At 50.7% G+C, this 26,676-nt stretch overlaps 1 protein-coding gene across 1 annotated transcript in view; it reads right to left on the bottom strand.

Moving 5' to 3' along the window:
* Window positions 1-19,902, bottom strand: part of LOC144120411 (uncharacterized) — a 43,018-nt gene extending 23,116 nt beyond the window's left edge. Inside the window, exons 1-2 of the mRNA XM_077652752.1 lie at window positions 19,814-19,902; window positions 14,375-18,304 (exon numbers count right to left, since the gene is read on the bottom strand). Of these exons, the coding sequence (XP_077508878.1) occupies window positions 14,375-18,292 (3,918 nt within the window). The 5' untranslated portion in view covers window positions 18,293-18,304; window positions 19,814-19,902. The remainder of the gene's footprint in view (window positions 1-14,374; window positions 18,305-19,813) is intronic.
* Window positions 19,903-26,676: the final 6,774 nt, after the last annotated feature.

Genomic DNA, 26,676 nt, shown 5'->3' with positions numbered 1-26,676 from the left:
CCTTAGTTAAGGAAGGGACGGGGGATATTAGGGTGACTACGGGGAGTACCTCTCCCCCGCAAAAGAGAAAAACTAGAGAGAAGAAGGATGGCGAGGAGGAGTCTCTTGAGGACAAAATAACCAAATAGTTGGGGCCATGGGGTCGTTGGAATCAAGGCTTGAAGGAGCCTTCGCTAAGATAGATTATAGACTTAATTGCATAGACGAGAGCACAAGAAGAAGAGATGGAGAGATGGCTGCTATGAAGAGCAGGCTAGATGAAATCACCATTCACATTCAAAATGGATAGAAGGCCCAATAAGAAGTGCGTGGCTGAAATCTGGCAGTGGAACTGTCGTGGCTTCCGGCGCAAGCGGGGGGTGATGCAACAGGTTTTATCAAGACTAGAGGAGAAGCCTCTCGCTATAGCCTTGCAGGAGGCAGGGGGGAGGTAAAATTAATTGGGTACAAGGGCTACCATAGTGATAAAAGAGAGCACTCGAGAGTTACTACCTTTGTATTACGTAATGTTGCCACAGTAATGCATGACCTGGGAGACAAAAATGTGGAAAACGTCTTTGTTGAAATTCTTACTGGCAAGAAGGGAGACTCTTAACACTTTCATTCTAAACATATATAGCCCGCCTAGGCAACTAAAGACTAGGTTTAGGGCCATTATTGGAAAAGCCTTGAAGATAGCGGGGAAACAACCCCTGATAATCGTGGGGGACTTTAATGCATGCCACCCTGAGTGGGGGTATGACAGAGAACAAATTAAGGGGAGAAAGTTATGGGAGGATTATCACAATTTGGGATTAACTCTCATGACAAATCCGGAGCTCCCAATGAGGGAGGGTAATAGTGTGTGCAAAGACACGTCCCCAGATCTTACCTTCAGCAAGAACGTAGGGGAATGGGAGTGGCGCAATACTGGGCAAAACCTTGGAAGTGATCACTTTGCACTGATAGTCAGGGCGGATTTGAAAGGTAATTTTAGGCCCAGGAAGGAGGCCCCATTGTGTGTGACAAAGTGGGGTAGCTTCAGGGCGATTAGAAGCAACAGAGATGATGAGTACGAAATTCTGGACTATGAGCTCTGGTGTGAAAACCTCAAGAACGATGTTAAGGGCGCCACTAAGAAAATTGAGGGGGATAGCGCCCCGGATGTTGCAGACAGTCGGCTGCTGCATATGTGGGAGGCCAAGCAGAGCATGGAGCGCCGTATGAAGAGGCAAGGCAGGCGGAATCGCAATCTGAAAAGGCGCTTGGCCAGACTCAACAAAGAGATTGAAGACTATGCATTCAAGCTGTGCGAACAGCAATGGTACAGTAAATGTGGAGAAATGGAGAGGGGCATGAATCTTCCTAGGACTTGGAACTTGTTAAGACACTTGCTTGACCCGGAGAAATCCAAAGGTCAGGCGAGGGTAAACATGGCCAAAGTTAGACATGCATGTGGGGATCTTAGTGATCAGGCATTCATGGAAAAATTGGTGGATACATATATAGGAGACACCAGCTCGGTACAGCTACCAGGCTACGAGGGGGGGGGGGGGGGAATTTGGCATTGGATTCGGATTTCACTGAGGCGGAGGCGAGGGCCGAAATAGTTAGACTAAAGTTAGGTCGGCACCGGGGCCCGATGGCATTACTAACAAAATTCTAAGAAATCTAGATGATAGCTCTATTAGGGATATCACTAGATTTATGAATTTAGCTGGATGGAGGGGAGAATCCCGGATCAGTGGAAAATGGCGAAGGTGATACTAATTCCTAAGCCAGGACAGAAACCTGGAATAGGTAATCTTCGCCCAATCTCATTAGCCTCGTGCATCGGAAAATTGATGGAACATGTAGTGCAGACTAGGCTGTCTAGGTTTATGGAGAGGAAGGGGCTATGGCCGGACGAAATGTTCGGTTTTAGGCCGCATCTTAGCACGCAGGATGTTATGCTGCTCCTGAAGCATGACATTGTGGATTCTAAGGCAAAGAATGCGAAGGTGATTTTAGGGCTGGATCTAAAGAAGGCCTTCGATAATGTTAAACACTCGGCGGTCCCAGAGGGGCTTAATGAGGTAGGAGTAGGTGTGAGAACCTACAACTACATCAGGGATTTCTTGCGAGAAAGGAGAGCCGAGGTAGTGTTTCAGGAGAACACTTCGGAGATGATCCAGCTAGGAAGTAGGGGGACACCGCAGGGGGCGGTTCTGTCACCACTACTGTTTAATATGGCCATGAGGAAGTTGCCAGGGCAGCTAAAGGCGCTTGATAACCCGAATCTTAAATTCAGCTTGCAAGCAGATGACATTAATTTGTGTATAGATAATGGCAGTGATGTAGAGATTGAACAAACTCTCCAGGCGGCAGCCGACTGCATTGTAACATACGCGGCGGAAAGGGGGCTGGAGTGCTCTCAGGAAAAGTCTGAATTATTCCTATACAAGGACAGGGCCCTTAGAAATAAGCCGCCTTCAAAAATTCAAATTCTGGTAGGTGGGGTGCAGGTTCCGGAGGTGGAGACGATTAGGATCCTGGGCTTACACCTGCAGGCGAATGGCCAGAATATTGTTACCATCAAAAAGTTGTAAGGCTAATAATAATAATAATTGGTTTTGGGGGAAAGGAAATGGCGCAGTATCTGTCTCATATATCGTTGGACACCTGAACCGCGCCGTAAGGGAAGGGATAAAGGAGGGAGTGAAAGCAGAAAGGAAGAAAAAGGTGCCGTAGTGGAGGGCTCCGGAATAATTTCGACCACCTGGGGATCTTTAACGTGCACTGACATCGCACAGCACACGGGCGCCTTAGCGTTTTTCCTCCATAAAAACGCAGCCGCCGCGGTCGGAAGGCTACGCCATGCAGACTTTGGGTCTCCTTAGGAGAATCTCAAGTAAGAAAGGGGGTCTTAGAGAGAAAAATTTGATTAAATTGGTTCAGGCCTTTATTACAAGTAGGGTGAGCTATGCGACGCCTTACTTGAACTTAAAGGCCGCAGAAACGGGGAAAATTGATGCGCTTATGAGAAAGTGTATCAAGAGGGCTCTGGGGCTGCCTATGACGGCGTCCACGGAGAGATTGTTGGCTATGGGAATGCATAATACTTTAGTGGAACTGATTGAAGCGGTAAATGTCGCGCAGTTAGAAAGGCTCAGCACCACAAGGGTGGGGAGGGCAATTTTGGAAAAAGCGGGGCTGAATCCGGAGAGGGGGAGGGGCAGCCAGGCCACCATAGGATGGAAGGCGCGAGAGTGCCTTAGGGTTCCCCCTTTGCCGAGAAACATGCACCCAGAATATAATAAGGCAGAAAAGGGCGGAGGCGCTGGAACGCATATATTCAAAGAAGCCGAGGGAGCAGGTCGCATTTGTGGATGCGGCGGGCGGAAAAAGAGAGGGCACCTTAGCGGTCGTGGTGGACGGGGGAGGGGGCCCGCTCTCGGCACTATCGGTTAAGAGTGATGATATTGATGTGGCAGAGGAGGTTGCAATAGCTCTTGCTTGCGTCGGCACAAAGGCCACGTATGTGTTGAGCGACAGTAAAACTCCAATTCAGAATCTTGGTAGCGGGAGGATATCTCCCATGGCACTCAAAATTCTAAGACAAAGAGAATTGGATAGGTCAATCAATCTAATTTGGACCCCGGCGCATGAATCTAAGTGGCAACGAGGCTGCTCACAACCTGGCTCGAGATCTCTACTGCCGAACAGGTCGGAATGAGCAAGCCGAGGAGGGCTACAACAGAGAAGGGCGTCTGCTGTCGTATTATGATGTGACGCAATATTATAGAAGGCAGCGTCTGAAACTCCCCCCCCCCCCCAGACAAGACTCTAGACGGAAAACAGATGACGGCATGGAGGTGTCTGCAAGCAGATACTTATCCAAATCCGGTCTTGAATAAATATATATTCTCAGATTTTGAAGATGAGAGCTGCAGGGTTTGCGGGTAGAGGGGTACCCTGAACCACATAATATGGGAGTGTTTGCATTCCTCAGACAGGGCAAACAAAATTAATAGTAGGGAAGCCTGGGAGGCCTTGCTGGAAAGCCCAACCCCGGAGCACCATCTCAGCTGCTAGCTGTTCGACTGGCTGAAAAGGCCGCCGAGATCCAAGGGATTTCGGCCAGCGTCAGAAGCGGATTCCCACCTGCCTTAGGGTGCCTCTCCTCTAGGCGGGAGGACCTGGGGCAGGGATAATAATAATAATTGTTTTTTTTGGGGGGGGGGGAGGAAATGGCGCAGTATCTGTCTCATATATCGTTGGACACCTGAACCGCGCCGTAAGGGAAGGGATAAAGGAGGGAGTGAAAGAAGAAAGGAAGAATAGGTGCCGTAGTGGAGGGCTCCGGCATAATTTCGACCACCTGGGGATCTTTAACGTGCACTGACATCGCACAGCACACGGGCGCCTTAGCGTTTTTCCTCCATAAAAACGGAGCCGCCGCGGTCGGGTTCGAACCCGGGAACTCCGGATCAGTAGTCGAGCGCCCTAACCACTGAGCCACCGCGGCGGGGACAGAATGTGCACGCCCGACAAGCGCTTCAGCGTGGCTGTCAGACGGCGGTTCAGCTGTCGACGCCGGCGGTCCTCAAATCGCGCCTTATGTGGGTCGTCGTAATGGTGTGACAAAACTTTGAACACTAGCACGACACTAGCCACGTGCTGCTGCAGCAGGGAAGAATCCTTTTCTGTTGGACAATAAAGTTGATTCACTCACTCACTCACTTACAACGATGTGTGTTATTTTGTTTTCGTTTTTTCTTCACTTCACTTTCCTTCCGTGCATTTTTTATTCTTAGCCACTTCTGTACACCTTTCTGCTTTGTGGGCAGCTGCGTTTTTTGCTATTCACTGTCTGTACTTCATACATTCCGCGCTTTCCACTGTATGCCTTGTAAGGAGCACGGACCTCGTCAAGCCACCTTTGGCTTTTTGTCTGTGCCCCTAAGCATCTCAGGATGTTTGAATAAAACTGAATTGATTTGAACTAAACTCGTGTATCGCTCATATGGAAACTTTTTTCTGATCTAAACTGTCCATAAAGCGATATGTCCGTAATAACGAGCCGTGCTGAAAAACAGAACAAGAATAGCTTTAAAAATATTAGCTGCGGTTCAACTAATGCTGAAGCTAGTTATACAGCGAAAGATGTGGTGTATCGGGTAAGTAGTCACGGCTTGGCCTCTAATGTTGAGTGCGTTCCGCACACTGGATAAGCAACGCGGCCACCCTGCCAGGTGGCGGTTAAATTAATGGGTGATGGCGAGAGGTTGGTCACCCAATGAACCCTGCACCTTATTGCTGCAGAAGAGAGCAAACCTTTATTAAGAAAATAGAGAGGATGAGCCGGCGCAGTTAGTGAATGCCGACATCTGATGCATAAAATTATCATATATGGCAGCGAACCTAAAAGATGGCAATAAACGACACGCCAGCGCAGAAATCTGCTTATAAGTGCCGGTTTCCAGTCCGTACCCTACCTGGTCGAGTACCCTCAGATGTCACCTTAATGAGTAACAATGCGCGTCGGATGAGCTCAGTGCTGTCTGGTACGGGGAAAATGTGGGTAGTGATGCACAGGACACACCCACATATGTTAGGTGACGGAGAGCAAAAAAGACGGAAGCAAACACGTTAACACGCGTTCTACGCACGACGCCGGCGCGACCCGCATTCCACCGGCCGCGCGCGCCGACAGATTGCGACTGGCGCCGAGAGTAAGATATTACGCGCGACATCACGCGATTGTCACGTGTAGGGTGCCTCGATGGCCAGCGAGCGGGCATCCGGGCACCCTAGACCGGCCGTGCCGAACAAACTAAAGTACCGCCGCTCGCTCATAGACGGCGCCAGAGTGGTGCGTGCCGCTTTCCCTCACCACTGCACATGCCACTGCATGTGCGGAGGTAGGGTGGATAGGGGAGGGGAGGCCTGTCAGCGGCGGCATGTGCACCCACGCGCTGCCTCCTCGCAGTCGCGCCACTCTGCGCTCCGTTGGCGTGAAATGAGCTGCACGCGAGATTGTCCGCGTCAGCCGCGCCACTCACAGCGTTGCCTTTCTGGTATAAACTGTCTGCTTATGAACCAGGCATTGGTGCAGCAGGTTGAACATATCTTCGCCCAGCAGGCCTGCCGATATTGCGTGCGGGGTAGGATAGCGCCACTCATCCGCAGAATACTATTGGCAGCTGAGAGCAATTCGGATTCGGCGATTAGTAAAAAATAATTGTGGCTCCAATCCACGCTGTCAAGGTGGTTGGACAGCGAAGCTATGCTGTTTTCATTCAATTTTTAGCCTGGCGTTTTTTGATTACGACAACCACACGAAAACACAACCGTAATCTATACCGGGAAACACACGCGGGGTGAAGGAACGTGTTTCGCATTGTTTGCAGGTGCCGTTCTCATACGTTAGGTGGTTTGCACTTCACACGAGAGCTTAGAATGACGTCAACCCCTTTCGAAGCAGCCGCCAACCTAATGTTTACTGGAACGCGTAGTGGTAACACCGCGCGTCGGAAATATTCGTTCCCTTACGGCGCGGTTTGGGTGTCCACTGAGATATTTTGAGTCAGGCGTCACTTCCTTTCCTTAAAACCAATTTTCATTTCATTCCCCTTGCCTTGCGGCGCGGTTTGGGTGTCCACCAAGATATGTGCGACAGGCGTCATTTCTTTTTCTTAAATTGTTCTACAAGCCTGCCGTCGCGGCGAACGGACGATGGCGTTCCGTGGGCCCCTTGACAACGCTGCAATGCGCTGTCGCGTCCCGCTCTTAAAGACGGGGCTGTTTCGTAGCGAAAGCTACACTGGGCTACCAGCCGAGCATTTCGCGGTGCATGGAAGAGGAAAGTTGTGCGCATGAGCCGTTACCACAGCAACCGGAGAGGAGCAATTGAGGTGCGGCGTCCGCTTCGCCGTCGCCGCGGCCGCGCGCCCGCTCCTTCGTAGGAGCCGAGCGTGACGTCACGCGGATCAGCAGTTGTGCGCATGCGTAGATACCTTGGTAACCAGAGAGACCAGAGATAGCGCATGAGCTATCAACTCCACCGTGACGTCCTGGAGCGGCACCGCTTCAGGCCAGCGGGTGAATCTGTCGAGACAGGCTAGCAGGTAGCGATGGCTCCGGCAGGGGGAAAGAGGACCGACAATATCGATGTGCAGGTGGCTGAAGCGGGCGTCCAAGGACGGGAATGCGCCCAGGGGACTCGTATGGCGATGGGCCTTAGCTTGCTGACAGCCGAGGCATGCGCGCGACCAGCGACGAACGTCTACACTGATGCTGGGCCAGACGAAGCGAGATGTGACGACCCGCTCGGTGGAGCTGAATTCCAGGGTGAGCCAAGGAATGAAGAGCATCGAAAACGGTCCGGCGGTGTATACGGGCGAGGGACGGGGACGGCCGGTCAACGTATCACAAACGAGGGACACGGCGCAGTCAGGGAGAAAGATGTCTTCGAACACCAGAGAGTTGCGGCTTGTGCGAAGCAGTCGGAACTCGTCATCTCTACCCTGAGCGACAGCCATGGCCGTGAAGCCAATGACTGGGCGGCCGTGCGCCGTTGTAGGGATTGCGGCGCGAGAAAGTGCGTCGGCAACAGCGTTGGGCCAGCCGCTGGCATGGCGAATGTCGGTGGTATGTTCAGAAATATAGGCGAGCTGCCTTATTTCGCGCATAAGAGGTGCTGCCAGCGCGGTAGTCAGGGGTTTGTGGTCAGTTAGGGCATAAAATGGACGGCCATCAAGTAAATGGCGAAAGCGCTTGATGGCCAAGTAAATGGCCAGCAGTTCCCGGCCAAAGGTGCTGTACTGACGCTCAGGGGACGCAAGTTTCTTGAGAAAGAAGGCAATCGGTTGACATGCAGCAGCAATGAACTGCTGCAAGACCGCACCGACAGCGGGGTTGGTGCATCAACCATCACAGACGTGGGAGCGTCACATTTGGGATGCACGAGGAGCGTCGCACCGGCAATGGCTTCTTTGATTCCTTGAAATCCGCGGTCAGCCGTCTCGATTCAGGCCACAATGGTGTTCGGTCTCTTGAGGCCTGAGAGGAGGTCGTGGAGAGGCTGCAGTATGCTAGCACAGATAGGGATGAATCGGCGGTAATACGAGTAATTAGCGAAGCCAAGAAATTCGCGCAGCTGCCTGATGGTGGACGGCAGAGGAAACTCATGGATGGTTGTGACAAGGGCACGGAGTGGGTGAATGCCTTTGGCGTTTACGCGATGGCCGAGTAAATACAACTCCGAGACACCGCTCTCTCTCTTGAGACCGTTAACCACAAGGCCAAACTTGTTGAGTCGTGCAAGCACTTGCCGTAGGTTAAGCTTGTGAGCCTCGGTGGTAGAGCTGAAGACGAGTATTTCTTCGAGATAGGCAAAGCAACAAGTGAGTCCTCGCAATACCTGGTCGACGAAACGGCATCGCGGAGACCAAAAGGCATGCGGAGATATTTGAACAATCCGAAGGGTGTAATAATTGCAGTCTTCGGAATATCCGAGGGCTCCACAGAAATCTGATGGTATGCCTTCCCCAGGTAGACCTTGCTGAAGATAGTGCAGCCGTGCAGTGCCGACGTAAAAACCTGGATGTCGGGAATGGGGTAACGGTCTGGTACGGTGGCCTTGTTTAAAGCACGGTAGTCAGCGTACGGCCTCCAGACACCGGTCTTTTTGGGCACCATGCCGAGGCCCAATGACTGGAGGAGGGACGAATGAAGCCAAGGTCCAGCATGTGCTCGAACTCCTTTTTGACGACGAACAGATGATCTGGTACCGAGCAAACACCGGGAGCGAGGGCCCGCCATGACGATATGGTGCGTCACGCTGTGGGCGATTGACGAATGAAGAGAGGGTGGTGGAAAAACGTCCGGAAATTCAGCAATGACGCCTGACCAAGGGTCGGGAACGGTGGCGTGCGCCTGGAGAAGCCGAAGCGGTGGAGCTCGACAGCAAACGCCTTGGACAGCTAAGCTCGTCTCGGAGTCCAAGAAGCGGCAATGCCGCATGTCGACGACGAGCTTGCAGTGCCAGAGAAAGTCGACTCCGATTATTGGCTAACGCACGTCCGCGATGACAAACACCCAGCGTGTTGTGTTCTGTTGTGCTGGGTTTTATGGCACATAGGCAGCTAAGGCCATCATGCGCCAAGCTCAAGGTATAGAATTGGTTTTCCGTAGAATGTTTAGGAATATGAAAAATCGTCGGTGGTGTAGATAACCTAAAAAGATTCTACTGCCTAGTAATAACAGAGGAGAAGAAATTTGGAAATTGCTAATGGTAAAAGCCTTAAACAAGGGCAGGCAGCCTTAGCGGCTGTTCTTGGCTAGGCAAGGATCCTGAGGCTCCCAACCAATCAAATAAAAAGCCTCAGCCTTCTCAGGAGTGAGAAAGTGGCGGAGGTGTATCATGTAATAAAGCAAACCAGGGGTTCAAAAATTAGTTTTTCAAGTACACCTGCTCTTTTTAAAAGGTTAAAAACGGAAGGTATGTTAACAATGGCATTATCAGCTAAGAGCAATGTTGGGTGAAAAGGAATGCATTCATGATAAAATTGAGTGAAGCAGTTTTTCTTAGTTATTCCAGTTTCACACATGAGAATAAAATGTGATTAACCGTAAGTTAATCTCCGCATTCTTCGCAAACATGTTTATCTTGTTTTGCTAGCAGGAAGTTGTGCGTAAGGTGCGTGTGGCCTATTCGGAGACGGCATAAGATAACTTCCTTAAAGCGTTCCTGGTGCACACACAACTTAAATTCACTTAAAACTGGCTTTACTAAGTGTAGTTTATTATTCACTTCGCTGTTCCAAGCCGACTGCCACATTTTTCTTAATTTCTGTTGCACAGATTTCATGCAGTCATAAAGGGTATATTTACTTTTTTTTTATTTCCTTACCACGAGCTTGAAAAGCGCAGAAATATGCTCTCTCATTCCCTTTTATTCCGACATGATTCGGGACCCAGCAGAGTTTAATGTTTTGTCTTCGAGCTGTGGCTGTTACTTCGTTGTGTATGATGTCACCAAGTATAGGAGTGATTGCGTTTCTAGAGTGGAGGGCTGTAAGTACTTAGAGTCTGCGTAAATAACAGCGTCTTTGAGGTTCTCGCTTAGTATTTTTTCTATGGCCACACATACTGCGTAACATTCTGCAGTGAAGATGGATGCGCACTGTGGAAGTCGTATTGTTTTCTCCGAAATCCCTTGCACTACTGCGCTTCCTACGTAGGTATCCATTTTTGAACCGTCATTATAAAAGTTCGTGAAACCATTGTATTTTTTTCAAATGCAAGACATTTGTGTACTATATGTTATTGTGGAGTTTGCTTTTTGCGGAACTGTGTAAGAGTGAAATCGCACAATGCAGGAAAATCGTAGCACGGAGGCAGTGGATCTCGTCTTAGCGAAATGCTGGGTAATGTGTTCAATACGCCGAGATTCTGGAAAATCTCTTCAAAACGCAAGAGCAGTGGCCTGGTGGTTTGCGGTTTGTTGTTAAAAGAGTGTTATAGATAGACAATTTGTAACTATTTCGTAACAGATATGTTTTGGTAGGGAACGAATTTTTAGAACGTACGAGCATGTAAGCATGCTTCTTCTATCTGTGTGTGAAGGTTCGTTTGTTTCAACATAAAGACTGTTTATGGGCGACGTCCTGTATACGCCAATGGAAAGACACAAACCCAAATTATGCACTAGATCTAGTCATTTCAAGTAGGATGGCCTTGCTGAACCATACACCACGCAACCATAGTCTAAGCAGGATCGTACCACAGAGCGATAAATCTGTAGAAGGCTTGCCCTGTCAGAACCCCAGTGTTTGTGTGATAGGACTTATATTCAGTGATCGAGAAGCTTTATTTTTCAGCGCATTTATGTGAGGCAGGAAATTTAGTTTTTGGTCAAATGTTATGCCTAAGAATTTGTGTTCACTTTTCCAAGGTAACTGGGTTTCGTTTAGGTTTTGTGTGGGATCTGACTGTAGGCCCCGTTTCAGTGAAAAAAGTAAGCCCACTGTTTTGTGTGAAGAGAACTGGAAACCATTCCTGTCTGCCCATGTTGTCAGTTTATTTATTGTTAGCTGTATTTATCTTTCGCATGTGGATATGTTGGAGGATGTGCATGCTATCTGAAGATTGTCAACATAGACAGAACACATAATGGAGCTTGGGATTATTTTCCTAATAGAATTCATTTTTACGACAAATAGTGTTGTACTTAAAATGCATCCTTGAGGTACCCCATTCTCCTGAATAAAATTCTTTGAAATGGTTGACCCTAGGCGTACATTAAGCGAGCAGTGGGACAAGAAATCTTTTACGCAATTTAACATCCTGCCGCGGATGCCAAGCTGGGCAAGGTCTTCAAGAATGCCAAACCTCCAGGTTGTGTCATACGCCTTTTCTAAGTCAAAAAATACTGCAATACTGCAAATACTGTTGTTTGTGCATAAACGCATCTCTTAGAGCATTTTCAAGGCGGATTAGCTGATCTGTAGTACAGCATCCTTTTTTAAAACCACATTGACGGCTGTCAAGAAGTTCACAGGATTGAAGGACAAAATTTAATCTTATATTAAGGACACTTTCAAAGGACTTGGCGAGGCAACTGGTAAGGGTTATGGGTCTATAACTGCTAGGAGATGTTGGTGGCTTCCCGGGTTTAATAAACGGCACAATAATAGTTTCTTTCGATGTTTTCGGTATTTTTCCCGATACCCAAACTTTGTAAAAAATTTTTAGAACTGCCTCTACGGCAGGTTCAGAAAGATGGGCTAGCATTTGGTAATGTATAAATTTGGTCTGGGCCGGGCGCAGTATGTTTACTGGCAGAAAGTACTGTTTGGATTATTTGTATTGTAATTAAACTATTGTGCGGTTCACTTGTACTGCAACCTGTTGGCAGTCTTTGCGTCTCTGCTGTGTTTTTGTATTTTAGAAATGAATCGGTGTAGTGGGATGAGCTGGAAACTGCAGAAAAATATTCGCCTAAAGTATCTGCCTGTTCTTCCAGACTCGTCCGGGAGCTGTCAGAAGGGGACTGTGAACGGAGAGTAGTTGCCATACAGCTTTCTGACCTTCTCCCACATTTGTTTTGATGTCGTTGAGCTGTTTATTTTACGGCACTACGACGAATGTATGGAGCTGTAGCTCTCGCCTTTTTAAATTTTATAAAATTCTCCTGTGTAGGGTATCTGCGAAAAATGCCCCAGACTTTGTTTTGTTTCTTTTTTTGAGTCTTTGCATTCTATTGTGTACCAGTATTTGTCATTTTGTTTTACTACTCCAGATGACTGAGGGATGTCTAGGCACGCAGCGGTGATAATACAGTTAGTGAAAAGTTCGTTATGTTTGTCTACACTGAGGTTGTCGGTAACTATTTTTTCTAGGCTGGCCTTTTTTCGAAACTGTGCCCAGTCAGCTAAGTGCAGCTTTCATCGTCGCGGTTTCGTTGGAATGACTTCTGGTGAAAATGTTAAGTCGATTACTATAGGTAGACGATCACTTCCATATGGGTTTTCTGTGGCATCCCATTTAACATCTGTAAATATAGAAGGGGAGCTAAAAGATAAATCTATGAAGCTCAGTTTTCCTGAGCTAGGCGAGTAATACGTTGCTTTCCCGGTGCTTAGTAGACAAAGATTATAAAATTCTCAATAACTTGACCTCTAGTGTCAGTTTTTTCACTACCCCAAAAGCTGGAGTGCGCGTTAAAATCTCCTTATATTAAATATGGGTCTGGTAGTTGGCCTAAAAGCTCCTCTAAATCATGAGTGGTTACAGTAAGATGTGGCTCCAGATGTAGGCAGCACAGTGTAATTGTTTTAAATGAGTGTACGATGGCCGCCACAGCTTCTGATTTAGTTCTGAGTTTATGTTCTCGAGCTGCAACTCCTTTTTGAACTATTATTGCAACGCCACCTGAGAGCCTGTTCGTCTGCTTTCGATCGCGGCGGAAGACTATGGTTTTCGAGAATGCCTTCGTGTTTTGCACCTAAGTTCGTCTCCTGCAAACACAAGGCCACAGGGGAGTGTGTGGACATGATGTCCTTTATATCACTTACGTAAAAGTCCTCTGCAATTCCAATGTATATAAGCCATTATGCAGTACATATGTAGGAAGAAAAACTAGGTGTTTTCAGGCGCCCTGACTCGGGGCTTTTCTTTCTTTTCTCGATCTAAGGAGCCCCGCCGTCTATCCGTCTTTGACGGTACAGGACTGCCTTGACTGGTGCCCATCGCAACCTCAGATGCACTGGACGACCGTGCAGAACGCACAGTTGTTTTCATGTTGGGCATCTCTGTGTGGAGAGGGGCCTTGGGGCCGGCTGACCTGGAGGCCCGCACGGCCTGCTTTTTGGGTGGTGGGGCAGAACTAGCTGCGGCCATCGGGTGGCCCTGCTCCGTAAAGCGGGGGAGGCATTTAAACACAATTAGGGCACCACATTGCCTCACACATGGCACTTAGGGAAGAGATAAGTGGAGGACAAAAGAGACGGAGGCAGGCATACAGCAATTATAATCGTAACGCTATAAGAGCTAGGATTATCAAGGAACATATAACTGAATAAAAATAGGCCCGACCATTGATATCGGTATTTGGTATCACCTGTCCCGACCAAGTGATACCAAAGCTTTCGCTTGCATAACCAGGGTTATCTGAACTAAGCCGCAGCCATATTTTTTTTCAAGCGCATCTGTCCGTTATTTACTCATACCCCGAAATATTTGTATTCTTCCATTCTGGGTATTTCGCGGCCTTGTATTGTAAGCACCTAATCAGTTGAATCGTTGAAAATCATGACATGACTTAATTCCGCTAAAACTGAAGCTTAGAGCGTCTCCTTCGTCTCCACAAGAAAAAAAAACAGAGTTTACAAATCTTCCTGGCTATGTGATAACAGCGCAGTATCTTCTGCATAATTCGACATTTCCGCCTAATCTGTACGACAGATTATAATCTAGATTACTCTGAAAGGGGCGAGTATCATCTCCGTGCTCCCTCGCTCGACCCCCCCCCCCCCCCTCCTTTCTCGTGCAGACACGCTTGATTAGAGAATTTCAAACCGTGAGGAAACGTCGCGGGAAAGCGCCTCAACTGTAAACCGCTGTGCCGATTCCGGCGCGGGGCAGCAGAGCGGACGCCGGTATATATTATGCATGCTGGCATGTACAGCGAACTCCACGCAGATGGTAAAGAGAGAAGTACAGATTTGAGCGCCGCGCGCATGCGTACACTGGTCCGACAAAAGCGCATGCATGCAAGGGCACGGCGCGTACACCTTGGAAGTGCCCATGAGTCGGGACTCCGTGCGCCCCTGCGGTCCGCTTGTTTGCACACAGACGGGTTCTAGAATATTGGTACGCCTAGTGTGCAAGGTGCGCATAAGTTACTGACCTGCAGCTGGATGGGCAGGATGTAGCGGGCCTGCTGCGGACTCTGCCTGGCACCGTAGGGCGAGTGGCTACCGCGCGGCTGCCCACGGTGCAAGGGGGAGCCCATCGCGGACATGGTGGCGGACCGCCTCGGCTGGCCGCTCGAGTAGCGTTGCGGGAAGCTCTGGCTCAGGGAGGGAGCAGCCGGACCGTAGCGAGACACCTTGTTATCGGCCACACAACGCGTGCCCTGTGCGTTGCTGAGCCGTTCCAGGGAGTGCTGGGACACGACAGTGTAGCGGCCGCTGGTGCGCTGCGGGAAGCTCTGGCTCAGGGAGGGAGCAGCCGGACCGTAGCGAGACACCTTGTTCTCAGCCACACAACGCGCACCCTGCGCGTTGCTGAGCCGATCCAGGGAGTGCTGGGACATGAGGGTATAGCGGCCGGTGGTCTGGTATTGGGTGCTGTCCTCGTAACGGGTGGTCTCGTGGTCCTTGCGGTGCTGAGAGCGCTTGTGCTGAAGCAGGTGGTGCAGCTGCTGCTGCTGCTGCTGGTGTTGCTGTTGCGCGGTCGCCACCATGCTCTGCAGTGCGGTTGGTTGGCCGCTCTTGTGCTTCTGATGGAAGGGCTCCTTCTGGCGGGCGGCGATGATCTGCGGGGCGATCTGCTGCGCAATCTGCTTGGCGATGCGTTCGGCGTTGACATAGCTGGGGTTGCGGTTGATGCTCTTGTGGCGAGCGTCTACAGCCGACTGGAACACAGATGAGGCGGACTGTGGTGGTCTGCACACGAATCCGCTCTTGTCGTGCATGCGAGGCGACGGGGGTCTGTCTGTGCCGGCCACTGGAGGCGGCGGGCGCGGGGAGCAGGCTCGGCTCTCCATCCGAGGACTGAAACGCGCGCTCTCTGGACGCTCGGAGTAAATACGCTCCACGTACACCTTGTTCGACTTTGGCTTAGCTTCGGCCGGAGGTTCCGCAACGTCCCGAGTCTCGTGGGACGTCATGTTGGTGTCCGAAGTCACGATGACGCAGCGCGCATTCGCAGGGCCCTCGCCTTGCGCGGCGTACCTGGACGGCACGTGGTACTGGCCGCGCGCCGGCGAGTTGTCGATGTACGCTCTGGCGTGGCAGGTCACGCTGTCGGCGTTCGACGGAGGCCCGATGATGGACACGTTTGTCTGACTGCTGATGCTCGTCGAGCTGCTGGCGACCACGATCTCTCTCCAGTGCTTAGGGCTTTGTCGCTGCGTGGGAGTGTCACTGCGCACCGCGCCTGGGCTGCGGCGGCTGTGGCTCGGCGAGCGGCTGCGATCTGTTGTCGAGCTAGTGCGCCCGACCGAGATGGTTAAACTGCGCGGATAGGCGCCGTCTGAACGGGCACGCTTGGCTCTCCTCTTGGAGCGCGACCTGCGCTTCGACCTGCCGTTTCCCGAGCTGCTGGAAGACTCTTGGACTTCCGTGGCGCTCTTCTCATCGTCAGACTGTGTGACGCGAAATGCTTTGGTCGTCCGCACGCGTTTCCCGTTCACCTGGCATTCTTTCGTGCTGTAGGAGGCCTTGATCACGCGCTCCCCTTCACCGTCAAGAGACTTTGCACCGTCGACGCCCTTCTTTCCCTCGGTCTGGATGCCCTTTTCTGCAGGTTCCTTGGCCGTTTGGATGCTCTTCTCCTCTTTGACGACCTGCGGCCGCTGCGGGATCAGGTACACAAGCTTGTAGGGGGAGTCCGGCCGAGCGACGAGGATCTTGGTGTCTTCGTCGCTTATTTTGACTTCCAGGTTCTCGTTGACTATATTCATGATGTCCTCCTCTATGTTCTTCTTGAGGTCTTCGAATGGTACGTCATCGCAACACGACTTGAGCTGCGCGCACTCCTCGCACGGCGGAGGGGCCGGCGGCTCTGGCGGGGGCGGTGGAGGTGGCGGCGCCTGTTGTTGCTGCATGCCCATGGCACCCATCATGAACGGGTTCATCATGCCCGGTGGAAACATGAACGGCATGCCGGCGCCCGGGACAAAAGGCGATGTGCCGAAGGTCTGCGTGTCCATTGCCCTCTCGGGCTGCCGATTCCTCTGAGTGGCGGCATCGTCGGTATCCGCCCGGGCACTGATGCTCTTGGAATCTCTCTCCGGCCTCTCCGTCTGCGCAGTTGTGGATACAGGGTCATGGCGAACAGTTTGGACGGCGGCTGATTTTTTCCCCGATTCGTCATCTCCATCCGTCGTTGACGACTGCTCCTTTTGCGTCCTGACCTTAACCTTGTGTTCGATGCGTACACCGGAGCCTGTTCGGTTGAGTTCATCAGGCAAACCCACGGCGTACGTGTCGGTCCATTTGACGTTAACGTCAGTGTCCGAGCTGCTCACTTCGATGTGGTCCTTCTTGTTGATGGTTACGCCCTGCGACGGGTCGTAAATTTCCTGCCTTGCGACTGGCTGTTGCGCGTAACCGTACTGCTGAACTGGCATTGCCTGCATCATCGGCGAATTCACCGGCTGCATCATGGGCATTTGGTGCATCATAGTTGGAGACATCTGCGGCATCATAGACTGTCCCATTGGTTGCATCATAGGCGGCGCCATCGGCTGCATCATGGCCTGCCCCATCATGGGTTGAATCATGGGTTGACCCACCATAGGCTGCATCATGGGCTGCATCATGTGTTGTCCTACCGGCTGGCGGTACAGCATGCGGTTCCCCTGGTACATCATCTGCTCGTCGTCCATGTAAATCACGTCTTCAGTCTCTTCCTCAAACATGTCTCCCTCGTCTGCATACCGGGCATCGCCTTCGTACATCATTCGTGGGCCCTCGCCGTCGACTACTAGCTCGTCCTGAAACATCACGTCAAAGTCCTCTTCGTCCGGATACACTGGACGGCGGGCCTTGCGGCGCTTCTCTGACGGGTACATCACCCGACCGTCTTCGGGCTTGTACACTGCCTCTGTCGCCTCAGCTTTGTTGAAGTACGGGTCGTAGTCGTCTTCCTCCACTTCCATCTCCAGCATGGGTGGCCTGTATGGGCGCCTCGGCCGTGGGCCGTAGATCTTCTCCATTCCGCAGTCAAGCACCCGCTGTACGCTCTCGGGCATCAGCCAGCAGGCCCTACGGGGCTGCTCGTCAGACGCAGACGTTTCTTCCTCCTTCGTGTAGATGGTGGCCGCTAACTTTACCGGTGGCGGTGCCCCCGTGCCTCCCTGGCTGCCACGCGGGGCACCTCCAGCTGACGGGGCGCGCTGGCCTCCTGGCCCTCCCGGGAGCGACTGTCCTCGCCTTCCTCCCTCCCTTGCCATGCTAGCCACGTTCACCTGGTCCCGTGCATAGCTCGCTTCCTCCTCCCGCACCCTGTTTTGGAGAGACTTGCTCAGTTCGTTCAAGTGCGAGCGGTGGTCAGTGATCACGGCGGCCATGTCTGTTTTCGGGTAATTGCCATCCGTGGCGTAAGATGTGCCCGTCGCTTTTCCTCCGAGCTTCTCCTTGGAGGCAGCCCTCAGCGGTGGCGCGCCGCCAGCTGGCGGGCCGCCTGCCTGGCCGCCAGCTGGAGGCCTGGGTGGCCCGACTTCCGGTTCCGCTGGCCCTCTGACGTCGTCGGTCATGCGCATGTTCATATCAGTCTTCATGTTGCCTGTCGACGCGAAGGACGATTCTTGCTTCGCTGTCGTTTGCTCTCGCAGCTTTTGTTCCAGCATCTCGGGCTTGTCCAGATTCTGCCCGATCCTTGCCAGCCGAGCCTCCTCGCGGTTCAAGAGGTTCGTCATTTCGTGTTTGGTGCCACTCTCCTCGCCCTTTTTGCCAACGGGAACATCCTTTCCTAGAACGTCGCGCTGATATGCGGCCTCCTCGTCCCGCAGCTCCTGGGAAACTTTGGTCGGCCGATCAGGGACCCCGGACTTGTTGTCCGTGATCTTGGCCGCCATGTCGGTCTTGAGCTCGGCCATGGCTTCCTTGGTCTGAAAATCGAATTTCTAACTATTAAAGGCCATATTTCACCAACTGTGAATGTAGAAGGTCGCCGATGTAGCGCGAGTTCAATTTTCTTGCCCATGGCAATTTTATGCTTCGATCCGATTAAAACACGCCTTCAATTTCATTTAGGCTAATACGCTTTACAGTAATTTTAAACCACCTTCGAAGAGAAATTCAGATGTATAAGAGCGATTAAAACATTGGAATGCGTTTAATAAATGCCACCGCGGTGGCTCAGTGGTTATATAGTTAGTGCTCGGCTGCTGACCCGAAAGACGCTGGTTCGCTCCCGACCACGGCGGTCGCATTTTAATGGAGACAAAGCGCAACAGGCCCATGTACTGTGGCATGTCGGTGCACGTTAAATAACCACAGGTGGTTGCAGTTATCCGCAGCCATCCACTACGGTGTCCCTCATAGCCAGAGTTGCTTTGGGACGTTAAACCCCATAAAGCCATTAAAAACCAAACCGCCTCTCCTCACCTGAGTTGCTTTGGGACGGTAAACTCCCGTAACCCAAAAACCAAACCATCGTTTAATAAAGCTATATCGCTTGCTTGATTTAGTTCTGAGCTGCAATGAATTACAACGAACCAAACAAAACAAGACAGCTACTACGAAATTATTGCCGCCTAACTGACCATGACCTAGCATGCAATTTGTGTGCACGTCATTTGGCCTTGCAACATGCATACATACGAGCACACGGAGAAAGATTTCGTCTCGTCGCAACGTGCAACTTTTCAAGTAAGTGCCGTTCAGAGCTGAGCTTGATTTAATTCCCTTAAACACACGATTCGGAGCAAGGAGTGGTGCAAGTTTTGACGTTTTCGGCGCGAGGCCGGTAATCACCACTGGGCTTGAGGGCGTGGAAACGCGGAAAGCCAGCTTGTGGAAAGCCGTATTTGTGCAGAACGTGAGAGCACTCTGACACGCATTAAAATTGCACAAAAGAAGGGACACAGAAAAGAAACACACTGGATATCGGACACGCGCCTCGTTCGCAAAAACGGTAAGATGCCCGGGCGATGGCGGTGCGGTTTCGGTCTGGGAATACGCAGAGGTATCTTCGCCTTTATCCTTCGGAAATAAGCGCAGGCTGTACGCCAGTAATGTGCGCTAGTCTACAATACTGCGTTCGACTGCTGGCACGCCACCAGATTTCTTGGACCGAGGGTTATTGGCTTAGCTTAGTAGAACTGCCAAGGAAAGCCGAGAGTAGACCAACAATGTGACGCATATTCTCACATGCTTTCATGAACTCCCATTACCCTGCAGGTAAGTGTTAGGTTTTGCCTGTTGCGGTTTTGCCTGTTGCGGTTTAAGAGTCGCGCCCGAAAGCATTGGGTACGGCGGCGGCGCACTCGGTCCCGGCTGCAATGGCAACCCGTTATCGAGGCACGGCCTTCCCTAGTCGCACAGCTCGGTGGAACACCTCATCGTGGGTCGGGCGAAACCGGCAGAAAACGTAGAAGGCCTTTGTCTTTACTTACTCTGGATGCCTACCCCGTCGGAACCATGGAAAACCCAGGACGGGCGCTGCTGCGATCGGGCGCCGCGCTCGAGCACTCTCGAGCGCGAGGGGTCAGCGGGACGCGCGACCGAGCTCTGCTCTTTGTCTTCGTCGCAAGAACAGTAGCCAACAATTTTTTTTTCTTTTTTTTTCGAGGACTTGCCATGTGGCATAAGATCGGGCAGTAAATATACTATACAAGGTCGTGGAGGCTATTTTCATTCAGAAACCTCAACAGGTTCCGGCTCTTATACAGTGTTGTCCGTCAGCCACAGGGCGAAGTCTTCCTTCCTGGTTGCCGTTAGACCAACTTCTCGCAGTCGTCTTGTTCCGGAACACGTCCGCGGCAGATGGCGAACATCCACGTCAGCGGCGCGATGTCCAATTGGAAAATATAACGGAGAAGCCGGGAGTCGACCATTTCATCCTGAGCGTAGAAATAGCGGCAGGGGAAATGAAGAGGCACTTAGGAAACGGAAGAATCACAGACTGGGGACTGGAAGCCTTCAGGAAATATAGCGAAAATACAATATTGAGGAATGTAGCGCGGAGCTTACGAAAGCCAGAAAAAGACCCGCACGGTCCAGAACCCCGAAGTGGACAATCACCTCCTTCACCTGTGGGATAAGCGAAGAAGCCTCATAAGTAGTTGAAGAAAGCAGAGGTACAATAGGAAGCTCAAACTAAGGATTGCGGAACTAATCAGGAAGGCAGCAGCGCACGCGGACAACATAGCCACGCAAAATTGGCAACAATTCGCCGAAATATTCAGAGGGACGCTATAGGCATGGCTAGAAGGTGCACATACTAAGAGCCCTGATAGACCCGACTAAGTCGTAGACGAAAAGTAGGAAGTCTATGAAAAGGCTGATCCACACCTATCCCGGAACGGAAGAGCAACTAATTCAGGCCCTGCAGGACAAATGCTTCGGTAGGGCCAGGCCCTCAGGGTACGATCTCGAGTACGCCGGAGAGGACAATCCCGAAATGGACCGACCAGTAACTGGGGACGAGGCATGGGCAGCCATATATGAGAGAGCCTAAAAAGAACGCGGCGGATGGCAGAGACAAATGAAACAATTCCACCATCCGGAGGGACAAGGCTATTCTAGAACTTACCAAGTGCCTGAACGAGATAAGGGGGGAAGGCGCCGAGTGGAAACACACGAAGGTTATTATAACACGCAAACCTGCAAGAGACTTCAAATTGAAAACCAAAGACCAATCTCGCTGACTTCCTGCTTAGGCAAGATATACTATATATGGAATGATCGGCGAAAGACTCAATAATCACTAGGAGGGCAAGGGGTACCACCCGGACGTCATGTCTGGCTTCAGAAGCGGCCTGTCTACGCAGGGCGTACTTGTGCACCTGAAAGAGGAAGCCCTCAACGACATGCCAAGAAGCGGAGCACGCATGTATTGTTCTGGCACTTGACATAAAAGGGGCCATCGATAACGTGGGGCACGCCGCCATCACGGAAGACCTCAACTGCGGAAACAAAGCCTTCCGGTATGTCAAGGCCTTTCTGACGGACCGAACGGCCACGGTAGGAATTGGCAACACTCGATCCGAGACCTTCATGGCGCCCAACAAAACCCGTTCAGGGCTCCGTGACATCGCCGCTGCTATTCAACGTGGCGGTCATAGGGCTCACTAAAAAGCTCGACGATATCGCGGACATCAGCTATGCAATGCACGCGGACGATGTCACAAACAACTACATGATCTCTAGTGGAAAAATAAAAGCTGCAGATGGCAATACAGTCAAACCCCGCTATAACTAATGCCGCGACAGCGAAATTTCCGCCACAACGAAGTATTTCCGATTCCCCGTCAGCATACCATACAAGGCAATGCGATTATTTTCCCCCGCAACGAACAATTTTCGGAGCGAGGATCCGCTTCAACAAAAATTTTTCGAGTAAGCGGCCTACTTTTTTTTTTTTTGCGCGACCACACGCGCCTGTATCTCGTTAGGTTTCACCAAACACGGCTGCCGAAGACAGTTTGCACTTTAAATAGCGCAGCTGACATTCCATGGAGAATCAGAATTAATGTGCAGTCATGTACGCATAAAGATCTGATGCGGCGCACGACTGCCTGCGATGGTTTTGCCGACGCCTCGGACTCCGCGCTTGCGAACGCAGTCGTTGGTGCAAGGCGGCTTTCGACTTTTTCGCTCGCTTTGGTGACGAATGCATAACGGAAATGAGTTCTACAACGTTCATTTCAGTCTGATGCAATCGTGTCAACGAAAATCGGTGAAAATGTTAAACGTTATATGATAAGCGGTGGCAGTTCCAGGGCGCTTTTTCCGAGGCCTCTTTGCGGAGCACATTAGGACGACACCGAGCAAGGCGCGCGCAACGATCCGCGTGCCGGTGGGCGGCAGGTCGTGGCAAGAAGACTTATGCCGGCTAGGCCGCTCAATAGTCTCGCTTCTTCACAGCAGGCGAGCGTCGTGATAATGCTTTTGTCCTGTCTGGTGCACTCCGGCACTGAGCGAATACAGCCACTGCGAATGTAAATGGTTCTTGGCGGATATTTAAGCAGAACGTCGCTGCGCCGGTATGTTCGTACCGTGCGTCGTAAAACCAAAAACGCCTTCGAGGAAGCGGAGCAACTGCATATCTGGCACGTCGTCTGGAGGATCGATTTCCATTACGTGCATGCGACCGCTGCTCAACGCGCAGTGACGCAGGCGCACGAGCGTCTAGCCCACGCTGAAAACCTCCAGGCAGCGCTGTTAGGGTTCTCGCCAGACGAAAGCAAGGGAGCTTTTAAAACGCGTTCGGAAAAAAAAATATTAGTTTGATAGCAAATGTAGCGGGCGCGTTTATTACGCGATTCCGAGATTTTCCGAGTGCCAAAAAAATCGCCACGACGCCGGTTTCGAAGCGGCAAAAGACCAAAACTGAAAATTGTTTTTAAACAAACGTTGTTCATGAACTATATCCGGTCCACTCTATCAATGTTGTGGCCCGATTTCATGACAACCACGTTTCCGCTCCAACGAAATTTTTCGCGGGTCCCGTTAATTTCGTTGAAGCGGGATTCGACTAAGTCGAGCAATACGTGAGGGCCAGAGGCCTGGCGAAAAGCATAAATACGTAAGGATCAAGAAGGGCGTGACAAATTACGGCTCTCCGATCGAACTGAAATCGGAAACGAGCTGGTACAGAAGAAGACGGAAATAAAAGTCCTCCGGATGTGGCTACAAAACACGGGATGGTGCAGCAAAGCCTCTGGCTCCCTGAAGAACACAATGAAGTAAGCCGCCAGAATTGTACGAAGAATCAGCAGCAAAAGGAAGGGATTAGAGGGGAGCTAGGATAACCTCAGGCTAACAGACAGCCTAATCACGAGCATGGCGACATACAGCCTCCCGTATACTACGAGTTCAACAAGCAGGAGCTCACGTAGATCGACACAATCCTACGCAAAGCGTACAAAACGACGCTCAAACTTCCGCAGTCAACCGCGGAAAATTGGCTGATGGATTCGGGAGTATCCAACACGAGAACAAGAAGCACACAACTGGACAGGGGGGCACCTACTAGAGAAACTAGGACTACCCATGGGCACGCAAAAGAACAAGGAACAACTGGGAGGCGAAGACAGGAGTGAAATCCGGGCCAGACCACTACCCCGACACATGGACCCGAAACTTCACCGCGAGAGAAAACAAGCCAGAGCCCGAGCCGTCGACAGGGAATTCGGAAACAGTCCTAGCGTGGTATACACGGACACAAACAAGTACAGGTATAAGCGCAAGACGGTCGCCGTTACAACGGACGAAGGCAGGGAAAGGGCGGGGGGGTACCGAGCGCTATGATAGCCAGCCCAAGCCTAGAAGCTAGCCGCTGAAGAACAGGACAAGATTTGGTTATGGTCACAGACTCCAAACAGGCGTGTAGGAACTATATGCTAGGCAGAGTCTACAGGGCAGCAGCACGCATACTGAAAAATGCACCAAGAAGGACAACCATCGGCAAACACGACCTGCGGTGGAACCGCGAACTGTGGACTGTGAACAATCACTTCTCCGGCAACCTCTGCGACTACCTCAGAGAGACTGGTCTTCACTCCTAACTTTCTATCTCCTGCTTGCCATTCCCCTTTCTCAACTTATGCCTCAGGGCACACGAGGGAATGAGGGGCAGTGAGGCAGCGGACGAGTTAGCCCGAGGATATGTCAACCGAGCATACTCGCCACCACAGGAACCCTGGACCCTGTCAGTGCCACATACACAGACATCCTAGATTATTACACGGGCCAACGGAAGCGCTACTCAGGCCCGCACAAAAAGCTAAACAAAGAGGCAGTGGATTGTACAAGGTTGCAGACAGGCACCTATACACACTTAAACTCCACAATATATATTCTACACAATACATCGACGAATGTCCGTGGTGCAAGGACAAACCGACACTCGTACACGCAACATGGACCTGCCCGCAGACAAAGTTATATTAGAAATTAGATGACACGGGTATAATGCACTGGGAGCACCAGATGGCCAGCGAGGAAGACGATGTACTTTTTTTAACGTTTTGAGCACCCGTCAGCCGATGCCTGTGTCTCATCCAATCCCCCGCAGTGGGTACGCGCCATTATCCTCTTGGGGACAACAAGGTCGAGCAACGACGGCATCCTGATCCAAGGGTCGACCACAGCGCCTAGCGGCCCGTAAGGGGCGCCAACACCTCTAAAAATGTCGAAATACTACGTCCATGTCCACGCAAAGTTGTCGCCTAGCTCAACGCGTGCGCCACCAGGACAGCGGCGCAAGGAATCTTGCTCAAATCGTTTCGATACCAGGCTACACACATGCTTTCGCACGCTTACTCGGTTTAACTACATTAAAACTCTACCTCTTTCACAGCGCAGCTCTAATGCGCCCGCGCGTGGGCTCAGCCGCGTCGCCATCAGTAGTGTTCTAGAAGGCTTCGTAGTGGCAAAAGCGGCACCTCCCCACGGGGCTCTTTTATTTTTATTCTTTTCCATGCCTCACCACAATTTATGTTTGTTATGGCGTCAGCACATGCATCCCACTTTTTTAATTCATCACCGCTTGGCTGCCATTGAATATGCACAAACGAATGGATTGTTATTTTTAAGCTTTCAAAGGGAAATCAGTGGCTGTGTTTCAGTGGCGGCGCCAACGGGAGCCAAGGGAAGGCGGCCGGTACCTTGAAAATTTGCCCGGCGCTCGTTCTGTCCCTGGAGGAATTGATTTTGTTCGCTCGCGAGCACCTAAGCGGCTTAGTCTTTGCGTTGCGTTACGCGAAACGAATATATCGCTGCCTCAATGTCGCAGTTTGTTATTTTTATTTTGTCTCGGAGAGGAACCATGCCCCAAAATTAACTCCCCCTTCGACGTACGCCACTCCCGTATGATATCATGGGCAGCCCTTGGAATGGTAAAATAATAACCTGCAACTTTTGGCTGAAAGTTTGTTCTATTTGAAAAAAAGGCAACTGCCACTCTTGGATTTTCCGGGGCTTTCTTTCTCTTTATTTCAAGAAGGTCAGCTGGAATATCTTCCAGCCGAAATAGGATAGCGCTTGAACGATGAGTCCGCAAGTGCCTTCTATTGTTTGCTACACTCGTTGAGGTTCAGAACACAGGATCCTTGAGTTTTTCTTGTGCAATATTTATTCAGCACCGTTCTGATTGTAGTTTTATTCATGAAAATTTTATAATGCTATTAAAATATCATGCGCTCAAGGTGTTCTTATAACGCTACTAGGAGATTTTACAGCTACCCTTCCATAGTTGGACATTTCATGGCTGGTGGAACGGGCGGATGTAGCATCAGCTGCATGGGTATACGACGCCCACTAATCTCAAAATGAAGGTCATTCATGCATTCATGCAAATCATCTTATAGAGCGCCATTTTCTACCCATGGTGTCAGTGCTTATTCTTTGTTCAAGTTCACTGAAGTTCGTTGCGCCATTAATTATAACTGCCAACCCATACTGTTACTGGTTCTTCTAATACTCCCTTCTCAAAGCATTGGTTTTCACTGCTAACTAATTAATGCAGACCTTATAATTGAGTTCCATGTCGCTCTGTCTGGTCTTAGAAATTACTGTTTTTTCAAAATTTCAGTTTTACGTTAACGCAACCACAAGCCAAATAAGTGCAATTTTAGAATTATAAAATGCTTATTTTGATGCAGTTAACAACGCAACGAATTTCCTTAAAATCAGTTGCTGGGCGAGTTGGTACTTCATTCTAACATTCACAGCGCAAACGAACACGGACACGAGGGGAGACACCGAATTTCCGCTTTTAATAGAGCATTCATTTCGGCCTTCGGCGTACATTCTCAGATGGGACATATTCACTAATAAAATAACAGCTGTTATGTTCACATGATACATATATGCAGAAAACTGCCCCGTTTCCTCTTGTACTGGTGCTCAAGCGATGAAAAGAGTGATTTAAAGGGACCGTGGCGGACGCCTTAATGGTGTCACTGAGGAAACTGCGGCTGCCTGCCAGTCTTTGAGAGCTGCTCAGTGATCACGAATAGTGGCCGCCTTACGAAAGAAATAACCGAAACCGTTCTAATTACTTCTGCCGCAACAGCGAACCCTCTCTCATTCTCACTGAAATAAAAATGTTGTTTCTGTCCGCATCGGCGGACGTAGGTCTCTAATCTGTCTCTTCCCATAGTTTTATTTATTGCCTTCCTTTTCCTGCTTAATGAGCACTTGCTTTATTGTATTTTTTTTTCGCGCTTCCCTTTTCTTTCGCCGCCGTGATGGCTGATCAGCGGTTGTAGTGCGCGCTCGGCTGCTGACCCGAAAGATTCGGATTGGATCC

The sequence above is a fragment of the Amblyomma americanum genome, chromosome 2, assembly GCF_052857255.1.
Source record: "Amblyomma americanum isolate KBUSLIRL-KWMA chromosome 2, ASM5285725v1, whole genome shotgun sequence".
In the NCBI taxonomy this organism is placed as follows: Eukaryota; Metazoa; Arthropoda; class Arachnida; order Ixodida; family Ixodidae; genus Amblyomma; species Amblyomma americanum.
Note: the sequence above shows the minus strand (reverse complement) of the source record. Positions and strands in the feature narration are given on the sequence as shown.